Raw genomic sequence first — 10,934 nt, forward strand, 5'->3', positions numbered from 1 at the left:
GCAGTTTGTCATTGGGTAGTGTGGTCAAAAATGGACTCCCTTGATGTACAGTAGGTGCAATGCTTTAGTCATGCTCTTTCTAATATAGATTGCTCGACTGAGGAGAAAGCCACAGTTGCGTAGCTAAATGTAGCATTGGGATGAGCAAGGGGAGTCATGTTAAAAGGGGAGCCCCCTTGAAATCTTATCTAATATTTTAATGGGTACAAACAATTAGGGAATTATTTTGCATACCCCCATAAAGGTTCAGTAGCTTATTTATACACAAAGCTTAGCTTTAACCCCAGTGACCTTAAGGGCAGAGACACGTGGTCAGATTCAGGGAGATAAGTCGCCCAGCGACAAATCTCATCTTCTTTGGCGGCAACTAATCTCCTGAACTGCCTTCCCCTGCCTAGAATGAAAATGGCCGGCGGGATGGCAATCGGAGCACTTTGTTTTCCGAAGTCGTCCGAAGTTTCCTCGTGAGGCAACTTCGTGCGACTTCAGAAAACAAAGTGATCCGTTTGCCTTCCCGCCGGCGATTTTCATTCTAGCCGGTGGTAAGGCAAGATTAGGCACTTCAGGTAGATTAGTCGTCCCGAAGAAGAGGAGATTTGAAGCCAGGTAACTAATCTCCCTGAATCTGACCACGTGTCTCTGCCCTAATGCTAATAATCAGTCTTATCGATATCAGGTTAGTTACAATTATATATTTATTTATATAAAGTATAGAGAATTACAATTGCCTTTGGTAGCCAGACAACTAGAAGTAGCAAAATAAAATGAATGAAAACAATATCACCGGAGAAGTGGTTGAGAAGGTCCATTCTGAAGACCACCTGGGTGAGGTTTAGATAAAATAACTATTTGTTCTGCTATATAATCCTGGAGACCCAACTTCCAAAGGTTATTTAGAGTAAGACTTGGCCAAACACTTGTTTGCTGTGGTAGATAAGCCATCATTTGATGGCTGAATGGCTGATACAGGAATGTCACCATCAACCTGTAACCTGCAGAGCCCTAACTAAATGCTAGACCTCAAAGGGGAGCTTGAACAGATAAAGGGGCATGTTTACTAACATTGGAGAAGATAAAGATCTCTTGAGATGTTGCCCATGGCAACCAATCAGCAATTAGATTTAAACAGTCACCTACAAGTTAGAAAACAAGGGCAAAGATCTGATTGGTTGCTGTGGGCAACATCTCTGGAGCTCTCCAGAGATATTTATCTCCACTGTTAGTAAACATGCCCATTTGGCTGAAAACCACTGGAGTAGGCTAAGCTCAAGGTGTTGGCACTGGGAAAAGACTACAAGCAGGCCTGGATTTGAGGAAAGGCCACCAAGGACCGGGCCTAGGGCGGTAGGATTTTAGGGGGCGGCATCCTGCGCAACCATACCCACATTGGTTCAGAAACACTGGGGATGCGCAGGAGATATAGGTTAGACACCTGGCCAGTATTTTACCGGCCTGGCCAGTAAAAATTATGGTTGATTCCAATGTTATTAATAGGGAATAAAGATAAATATATAGGAAGGTCAGTGATATGATCCCAATGTTATTAATAGGGAATAAAGATAAATATATAGGAAGGCCAGTGATCCCAATGTTATTAATAGGGAATAAAGATAAATATATAGGAAGGTCAGTGATCCCTGTAAGGGCCCGAAGGCGCAGCAGTAATAGTTGTGGACCAAAGAGGAGACAACACCAGGTTCGAAGTACAAAAAGGGTTTATCCAGAAGAATCGTCAGGGTACAGGCAAAATATCAGTTCAGGCGGCAAACAACGGAGTCAAGGAAACAGGCAAAGATCGGTACACAGAAAACCAGTATTAGAAATCACACCCAGGAACACAAGTCAATGGAACCTATAATTGGGCAAGGAAGGAAAGGGCAATGGGGATTATATAGTCCATGGCTTGGCACCAAAATGTTGACGCGATGCGTCAGACGCAGACGCCAGCGTCCCCACGCTGACGCCTTGACGCCGGCGCCCGATTCTGACGCCGGCGTCCGTTCCGTCGCCGGCGACCAATCCCAGATCGAGGAGACGCTGATGTCACAGGACAGCGCCCAGCAGTAGCCATGCGGTGGAGCAGAAGGTCGCCATCTTGGACGCCATCTTGGGTGAGTGTCATAGTTTCCATTACAGTACCCCTTCCCTAGGGGGGCCTCAGGACCACCGGGACCAGGACGAGAAGGAAACTGTTTGTGGAACCTGCGGACAAGGATGGGAGCATGAACGTCAGACTTCCTCACCCAGGAGCATTCCTCAGGACCGAAACCCTTCCACTCAATGAGATATTGGAGAGCACCTCTGGAAAAGCGAGAGTCCAAGATTCTGCTAACTTCAAACTCCGAAAGATCATTGACGACAACAGGAGCTGTGGAAGAAGAAGAGGGAGAAGAGACTGCGGGTTTAAGGAGAGACACATGAAACACATTCGGGATCCTCATCTCAGGCGGAAGAAGAAGACGGACAGCCACAGGATTGATGACCTCGATGATGGGGAAGGGACCGATGAACTTGGGACCGAGTTTAGGAGAGGGAATCTTGAGGCGAATATTTCGAGTGGACAACCAAACTTTATCACCAAGAGAGTAAGTTGGCGAAGCAATCCTCTTTTTGTCGGCAAATTTTTTCTGGGAAGAAGCACTTTTTTCCAAATTAGCGGCCGTAGCATGCCAGATGGCCATCATGTGGGCTGCTTGATCATTGGCGGCAGGCACGTTGGTAAGTAGGAGGTCCTGAGGAAACGCCAAAGGGTTCAAACCATAAACACAGAAAAATGGAGATTTCTGGGAAGAAGAATGAAGGGCATTGTTGTGGGCAAATTCCGCCCATGGAAGAAGGTCCGACCAGTCATCCTGACACAAGGACACATGACAACGCAGAAACTGCTCTAATGCTTGATTGACACGTTCAGCGGCTCCGTTGGACTGAGGATGGTAGGCGGAAGAAAATTGAAGAGAAATATTCAAGGCTTTGCACAGTGACCTCCAAAACTTAGACACAAACTGAGGACCACGATCAGACACGATTTCAGCAGGAAAGCCATGGAGACGAAAAGTTTGATGAAAAGTTCAGAAAGTTCCGGAGCAGATGGCAACTTGCGGAGAGGAGTGAAATGAGCCATCTTACTAAATCTGTCGATCACCACCCAGATGACAGTGTGGCCGGAAGAACTTGGAAGATCGACAATAAAATCCATGGCAAGATGAGTCCAAGGTCTAGAAGGGATGGGTAAAGGCAACAAAAACCCCTTAGGGGGAGAATGTCCAGACTTAGAAACGGCACAGGTGGAACAAGAAGAAACAAAGTCTTTAACATCTTTCCTTAAAGATGGCCACCAAACCAGACGAGACAAAAGTTCAGTCGTTTTTTTAATCCCAGGATGACCGGCCTGTTTAGAATTGTGAGAATGAGACAAAATGGCAAGACGAAATTCAGGAGGAACAAAAGCTAGACCCAGGGGAGTCTCTTCAGGAGCAGAAGCTTGAGCGGAGAGTAGCTGAGGAGCACAGGTAGGAAACAAAGCTGCGATAATTTTGGAAGAAGGAACAACAGGTTCAGGGTCCTCGGAGCAAGAATCCTCAGGAATAAAGCTTCTGGATAGTGCATCGGCCTTCCTGTTTCTGGACCCAGGGCGAAAAGTAATGACAAAATTAAAACGAGAAAAGAAAAGTGCCCACCTGGCTTGCCGGGGATTGAGGCGTTTAAGGGACTGGATAAATTCGAGATTCTTGTGATCAGTAAAGATCGTTACCGGAACAGCAGAACCTTCTAATAAGTGTCTCCATTCTTCCAAGGCCAGTTTAACAGCGAGTAGCTCCCGGTTGCCAACGTCGTAGTTCTGTTCTGGGGAAGAAAATTTTTTGGAAAGAAAAGCACATGGATGAAGTTTACCATCAGAAGAAGATCTCTGGGATAACACAGCTCCAGCACCGATGTCCGAGGCGTCAACTTCGATGAAGAATGGTTGAAGAGGCTCGGGGTGTCTAAGAATTGGAGCGGAGGAAAATGCTTCCTTGAGAGACTTGAAGGCTTCCAAATCTTGAGGGGGCCAGTGTTGAGGTTTGTTTCCACCACGGATCAAAGCAAGAATTGGAGAAAGTCTGGAAGAAAAGTTTTTAATGAACTGTCTATAGTAATTTGCGAAGCCAACAAACCTTTGAACAGCTTTAACGCTGGTAGGAAGAGGCCAGTCCAGGATTGCGGAGACCTTGGCCGGATCCATCTTGAAGCCGAGAGAAGAAATAATATAACCAAGAAAAGGAATAGAAGAGACTTCGAAGATGCACTTTTCCAACTTGGTGTAAAGATGATTTTTCCTCAGTCTGGATAGTACTTCACGTACTTGATTGCGATGTTCCTGGAGGTCCTTAGAAAAAATAAGAATATCATCCAAATAGACGACCACACACTGCCCCAATAAATCTCGAAAAATGTCATTAACGAATTCCTGGAAGACCGCAGGGGCGTTACAGAGACCAAAAGGCATGACCAGGTACTCATAATGACCATCGCGAGTATTGAAGGCGGTCTTCCACTCGTCCCCTCACGAATCCGAATGAGGTTATAGGCCCCACGAAGATCCAACTTAGTAAAAAGGCTGGCACCCCTGAGTTGATCGAACAGTTCAGAAATGAGAGGAAGAGGGTACCTGTTTTTAATGGTGATTTTATTCAGTCCTCTGTAGTCAATGCAGGGCCGCAAACTACCATCTTTCTTTTCAACAAAGAAGAACCCCGCTCCTGCAGGGGAGACGGAAGGACGAATAAATCCTCTCTGAAGATTCTCCTGGATATAGGACTTCATAGCAGAAGTCTCCGAGGGAGAAAGTGGATAGGTGCGGCCACGAGGAGGCAAGGAACCGGATAAAAGTTCAATAGGGCAGTCGTATGGACGATGAGGTGGAAGATTCTCGGCAGAACTTTTATTGAAGACATCGGCAAATGCTTGATAGGCAGGGGGAAGAGAAGGTTTTGAAGACACAGAGGAAATTTTAACGACAGGAACAGCGGGTAAACAGTTCTGTAAACAAAATGGGCTCCACCTGGAAACTTGTGTAGAGGCCCAATCAATAACAGGATTATGGAGACACAACCAGGGTAGACCTAGAACAACTGGGGTGGAAGGGCAATCGATGAGAAGAAAGGACAGTCTTTCCAAATGCATGGTGCCCACCTTGAAAGAGAGTTCTTGAGTAGACTGCGAGATGACAGCAGAAGACAAGGGACGATCATCAATCGCCAGGACTCGAAGAGGATTCGCCAAGGACTGGAGAGGAATGGAATGATTTTCAGCGAACACTCGGTCCATGAAATTTCCAGCAGCGCCAGAATCAAGGAAGGCCTGAGAAGAAATCTTTTTGGAACCAAACTGGATCTGCACTGGGAGGAGGAAACGTTGAGCAGAAGAATGGGGAGAACGACAAATCCCACCCAGGTAAGTCTCCCCAAACTTACCTAGGTTTTGGCGTTTCCCGGCTTCACTGGGCATTCATGAGCAAAGTGAGCTTTGCCCCCGCAATAGAGACATAACCCCGCCGCCCTTCTCCGATTCTTCTCCTGTTCGGAAACACGAGCCCGTCCGATCTGCATCGGTTCCTCTGCTGGTAAAGAAGAGGAAGAAGCAGAAGCCGCAGGAGGTGGAGAGGGCGAGATGTAAGCAGGATTGTAGAGCAAGGGTCTCTGGAAACGGGGGGCCAGGATAGGCTGAAATCGTGAATTCCTCTTGGAGCGTTCTCGATCAAGTTCGATCTGGAATTCCCTCTGGCGGGTATCCACTTTCACGGCCAGGGCGACCAGATCCTCCCATCTGGAGGGAATTTCTCGGGACACCAGGTCGTTCTTTATGCGCATAGCTAACCCATTGTAAAAGGCTGCACGGTAACCATCGTTATTCCAAGAAGTCTCCGCCACCAGAGTGCGAAATTCTATGGCATACTCGGAGACCGAGCGGACGCCTTGCTGCAGTTGGAAAAGCCTAGCGGAGGATGCAGTGGCACGACCTGGAGCATCAAAAACCGTACGGAGTTCTTGGACAAAAGCCCTGGCGTTGTCAATCAGTGGATCCTCCTTTTCCCAAAAGGGTGATGCCCACTCCAAAGCCTTTCCCTGTAGACGGGTGATTATATAACCCACTTTGGCACGTTCAGAAACGAACTGACCTGGCAGCAGGGCGAACTGAATCTCGCACTGGTTGATAAAGCCCCTGCACGCTTCCGGATCACCGCTGAAAAGAGGTGGAGCAGGGAGACGAGGTTCAGAAACCTGGAGCGGAATAGGAATGGCCGGAGCAGGCACAACTGCAGGAGCCGCAGGAGACAGAGCAGTCAACTTCTCCAGAATTGCCTCAAGGGCCTGGCCAAAATGGGATTGCTGGGCTTCATAGGTTTTCATCCGCGAAGCCAATCCACGAATGGCCCCTCCTACATCGAGAGGTGCTTGGGCCTCCTCCGAAGGGTCCATGGCCCAATTATACTGTAAGGGCCCGAAGGCGCAGCAGTAATAGTTGTGGACCAAAGAGGAGACAACACCAGGTTCGAAGTACAAAAAGGGTTTATCCAGAAGAATCGTCAGGGTACAGGCAAAATATCAGTTCAGGCGGCAAACAACGGAGTCAAGGAAACAGGCAAAGATCGGTACACAGAAAATCAGTATTAGAAATCACACCCAGGAACACAAGTCAATGGAACCTATAATTGGGCATGGAAGGAAAGGGCAATGGGGATTATATAGTCCATGGCTTGGCGCCAAAATGTTGATGCGCTGCGTCAGACGCAGACGCCAGCGTCCCCACGCTGACGCCTTGACGCCGGCGCCCGATTCTGACGCCGGCGTCCGTTCCGTCGCCGGCGACCAATCCCAGATCGAGGAGACGCTGATGTCACAGGACAGCGCCCAGCAGGAGCCATGCGGTGGAGCAGAAGGTCGCCATCTTGGACGCCATCTTGGGTGAGTGTCATAGTTTCCATTACAATCCCAATGTTATTAATAGGGAATAAAGATAAATATATAGGAAGGTGAGTGATCCCAATGTTATTAATAGGGAATAAAGATAAATATATAGGAAGGTGAGTGATCCCAATGTTATTAATAGGGAATAAAGATAAATATATAGGAAGGTCAGTGATCCCAATGTTATTAATAGGGAATAAAGATAAATATATAGGAAGGTCAGTGATCCCAATGTTATTAATAGGGAATAAAGATAAATATATAGGAAGGTCAGTGATCCCAATGTTATTAATAGGGAATAAAGATAAATATATAGGAAGGTCAGTGATCCTAATGTTATTAATAGGGAATAAAGATAAATATATAGGAAGGTCAGTGATCCCAATGTTATTAATAGGGAATAAAGATAAATATATAGGAAGGTCAGTGATCCCAATGTTATTAATAGGGAATAAGATAAATATATAGGAAGGCCAGTGATCCCAATGTTATTAATAGGGAATAAAGATAAATATATAGGAAGGTGAGTGATCCCAATGTTATTAATAGGGAATAAAGATAAATATATAGGAAGGTCAGTGATCCCAATGTTATTAATAGGGAATAAAGATAAATATATAGGAAGGTCAATGATCCCAATATTATTAATAGGGAATAAAGATAAATATATAGGAAGGTCAGTGATCCCAATGTTATTAATAGGGAATAAAGATAAATATATAGGAAGGTCAGTGATCCCAATGTTATTAATAGGGAATAAATATAAATATATAGGAAGGCTGGTATTTTTTTCCAGAAAAGGTGGAAACTCTAAGGAGATATGATAGTTTATTAAATTTCCCGTGCTCCAATCCCCATTGCCAGGTCCCAATGATGAAAATTTGAGAGAATAAAAGGGTGGGGACAAGGCGACGAACAGCAGTGGGCTTAGGGGTGCACGTTATGTAAATCCGGCCCTGGCTACGAGAATCTCCGTGTATACATTACTGAGCTGTTTGCGAAGGGCAGAAATATAAAACAGTGGGCAACAGTTTCTGCAATTGCCCTAAATGGTTATGGCTAAGCTTTATATCATATTAATCTTTTACAATGGAAATCGAATGGCTTTTATTGCTTCTTCCTAAAATTAAAAGCGGAGTCTGTACCTAAACTGGACATCACGAGTTGGCTGCTTAACACCAAAACCCCACCGGTTTGGATCAATACTTGGAATTTCCACTTCGGGATCAACAATCTCCGGGTTCATTTGGATAGCAATATAAGGGAAAAGGCCAATCCTGTCTCCTTTTCTAATGGAAACATCCATCCCGCTTGCCATCTTGAATTTTACACCTTCTTTCACAGCTCTGGTGAGAATTGGAGCTGCTCTTAAACGTAGGGTCTCTTCCATGGCACTGTCCATGATGGGAATCTTCCGTAACATATCTCTGGGGAGGTTAATACGAGGGCCTCCAGGCTTTATATCTTGACCAGTTTCTTTGAGAACCACTTCCACCTCTGCCCTCACTGCTTGCATGGCTTCAGGATGTTTCATTAGATAGAGGAGGAACCAGAAACAACCAGGACCTGTATTAGTTTGAGAAACCCACAGAAGAGAAAGTATGAGCCTATCTAGCATATGTTCTGGAACCCCAATTTCAGCTCTCTGTCTAATCTGTTCAGTGATCCAACCGTTAATATTTTCTTTTTGTAGAGTTTGCTTTACAGATAACCTCTTCCAAAACATCATCTTTAACCTCTTTACTTCTATATTTTCTTTTGGAGAAAGAACTGAATAGGCCAGACCAGGAAGTAACTTGTCATACTTCACAAATTCTTGAAACAGCTCTTGAACATGTTCCCAATCACATTCCTGGGCCTTTTCTTTACTTTTAACTGGCTCATTACCAAACAAGGACAAGTAACCAGTTCTGAAAGCAATGCTGTGCGTATATTTAAATAACCCAACCTGGTGCCATTTTCTGTCACCCTTAACACTTCCCATGTTGTGTAGCATGACGTTCTGAAAATTTTCCGTCATGACCTGAGCCAACACTGCCAGGCCATCACCCATGATATACTTGGTACTTGATTTTTTTAACATTTGTAAGTCATTTACTTTTGAATGATAGTCAAACAATCTCAATCCTAATTCTTCAGCAAATTCAGTAAATTCCAGCTTTGTGGTGCTTTCTTGTATTATAGCCTCAAAAGACAGAGGATCCATTACAAATGTAAAATAACGACCGGCAAGCTGAACTGTGAAAATGTCCTCGTGCTTCTTCCACATCTTACGCAAAAATGCAGTCATATCATTTCTAAATTCTAGAGCCTTTCCCAGCCATGGTATTGCACCTTTGATTAATGGAGGCTCATCTGGTCTTCTCGTACGCAACATTCCCAGATGGTAGAGTCCACCAATAATGAGGACCATCACCAAAATTAAAAGTAACAGAGCCATGTTGGAATCTAGAAAAAAAAAAAAGATAATTATTATTGCAAATTAGGAAAGTAAAGATAATAAAGAAAACATTATTGTGAATGAAGGTATTAAAGATGACATTAAGTGATTAGGCTTTGGAACAGAACAGTGATGTCCTGAGGAGCAATACATGCCTCAACATATCTGGACATACTTTATGTTACACAGTTATCATATTTCTCGCTCGGTATTGAAGCCCATTACATATTACAAAGGCAAACTAACTGGGGTGCCAAGATGTTAGACATCCCCTTAAAGCTTGAAGTTTTTTTTTCCCAGGCCTCCTTAAAGGAAAAAATGCAAAGGAGACACCCAGCTGTCATCTTACTTCTCTTGAGTAGATTTGGAAAGGCATGGAGAGAAAAAAAATAGCAATTTAATTTACTGTGATAAGTCATTCCTTGTCTTAAGTGGGACCACATTTATGTCAGTTCTTCTGTCTACCATCATGACCCATTAGGACATTTGTCTTCAATGGCTTGTTTGTTCAAACACCAGTCTATTACCTTTCAGACCTATTTACTGTATGTCAGGGGCGTAACTATAGACTAGAGGAAGCAGACCCTGCGGCTGCAGGGGGGCCCAGGAGGTATAGGGGCCCCATGAGGCCCTAATTCATATAAAATTTCAATAAATATTGGAGAAACAAGTCAACCCCAAAACATTTTGGGGGCCTGAAAAATAATTTGCTGTGGGGCCCAATAATATCTAGTTACGCCACTGCTGTATGTATTTGATTTTTTACTATATAGGGTATAGCTTTCAGGCAGCATCTAATTTCTTACAGAACATTGTCAACCTTCAGGATAAGAAAGACACTATGGGGCAAATTCACTAAGCCGCGAAGCGCCGAACGCTAGCGTTAATTCGCTAGTGTTTGGCATTTTCGGTACTGCGCAAATTCACTAACGAACGCTGGCGTAGTTTCGCTAGTGTTACTTCGCAACCTTACGCCAGGCGAATTTTCGCTAGCGACAAAACTACGCAAATTCACTAACTTGCGCAGTGTACTGAACGCTACCTTTTACGCTAGACTTCCTTCGCCACCTCAGACCAGGCGAAGCGCAATAGAGTAGATAGGGATTGTTTAAAGAAAAGTCAAAATTTTTTCTAAGTCCCAAAAAACGCTGGCGAGTTTTCTACATGATGGCTGATAGGCTGAAAAAGATCGAAACATTTTTGGGGCTCCCCTTCCTCCCCAATACATTTCCTGACTCATGGCAACTTAGCTATACAGTGGGCACATGTGTAGGGCAAAATAAACATTTTATTTGCTGATTTGAAGGTTTTCTAGGCATTTGTAGTGCAGATACGTGTTCCTCCATTGAAATTAGAATTTCGCGCCGTATGCAAATTAGCCTTTGCTAGCGTAACTTCGCTTTATATAGCGAATCAATGCTAGCGCAACTTCGCAACCTTACGCTACCCCTGTGCGCAACTTCGGATTTTAGTGAATTTGCGGAGCCCTGGCGAAACTACGCCTGGCGAAGTGCGGTGAAGTGCGGCAAAGTGCGGCGAAGTTGCGC

The 10,934-nt window shown here is 44.7% G+C and overlaps 1 protein-coding gene across 1 annotated transcript; it reads right to left on the bottom strand.

Annotated features, from left to right (window-relative positions):
- Positions 1 to 8,031: 8,031 nt before the first annotated feature.
- cyp8b1.2.L (cytochrome P450 family 8 subfamily B member 1, gene 2 L homeolog) lies at positions 8,032 to 9,387 on the bottom strand. Its single transcript, XM_018266956.1, has one exon. It carries the CDS (start codon positions 9,385 to 9,387, stop codon positions 8,074 to 8,076), a length of 1,314 nt encoding a protein of 437 aa, XP_018122445.1. The 3' UTR covers positions 8,032 to 8,073.
- Positions 9,388 to 10,934: the final 1,547 nt, after the last annotated feature.

This window comes from Xenopus laevis, chromosome 6L (genome assembly GCF_017654675.1).
Source record: "Xenopus laevis strain J_2021 chromosome 6L, Xenopus_laevis_v10.1, whole genome shotgun sequence".
Taxonomy (NCBI): domain Eukaryota; kingdom Metazoa; phylum Chordata; class Amphibia; order Anura; family Pipidae; genus Xenopus; species Xenopus laevis.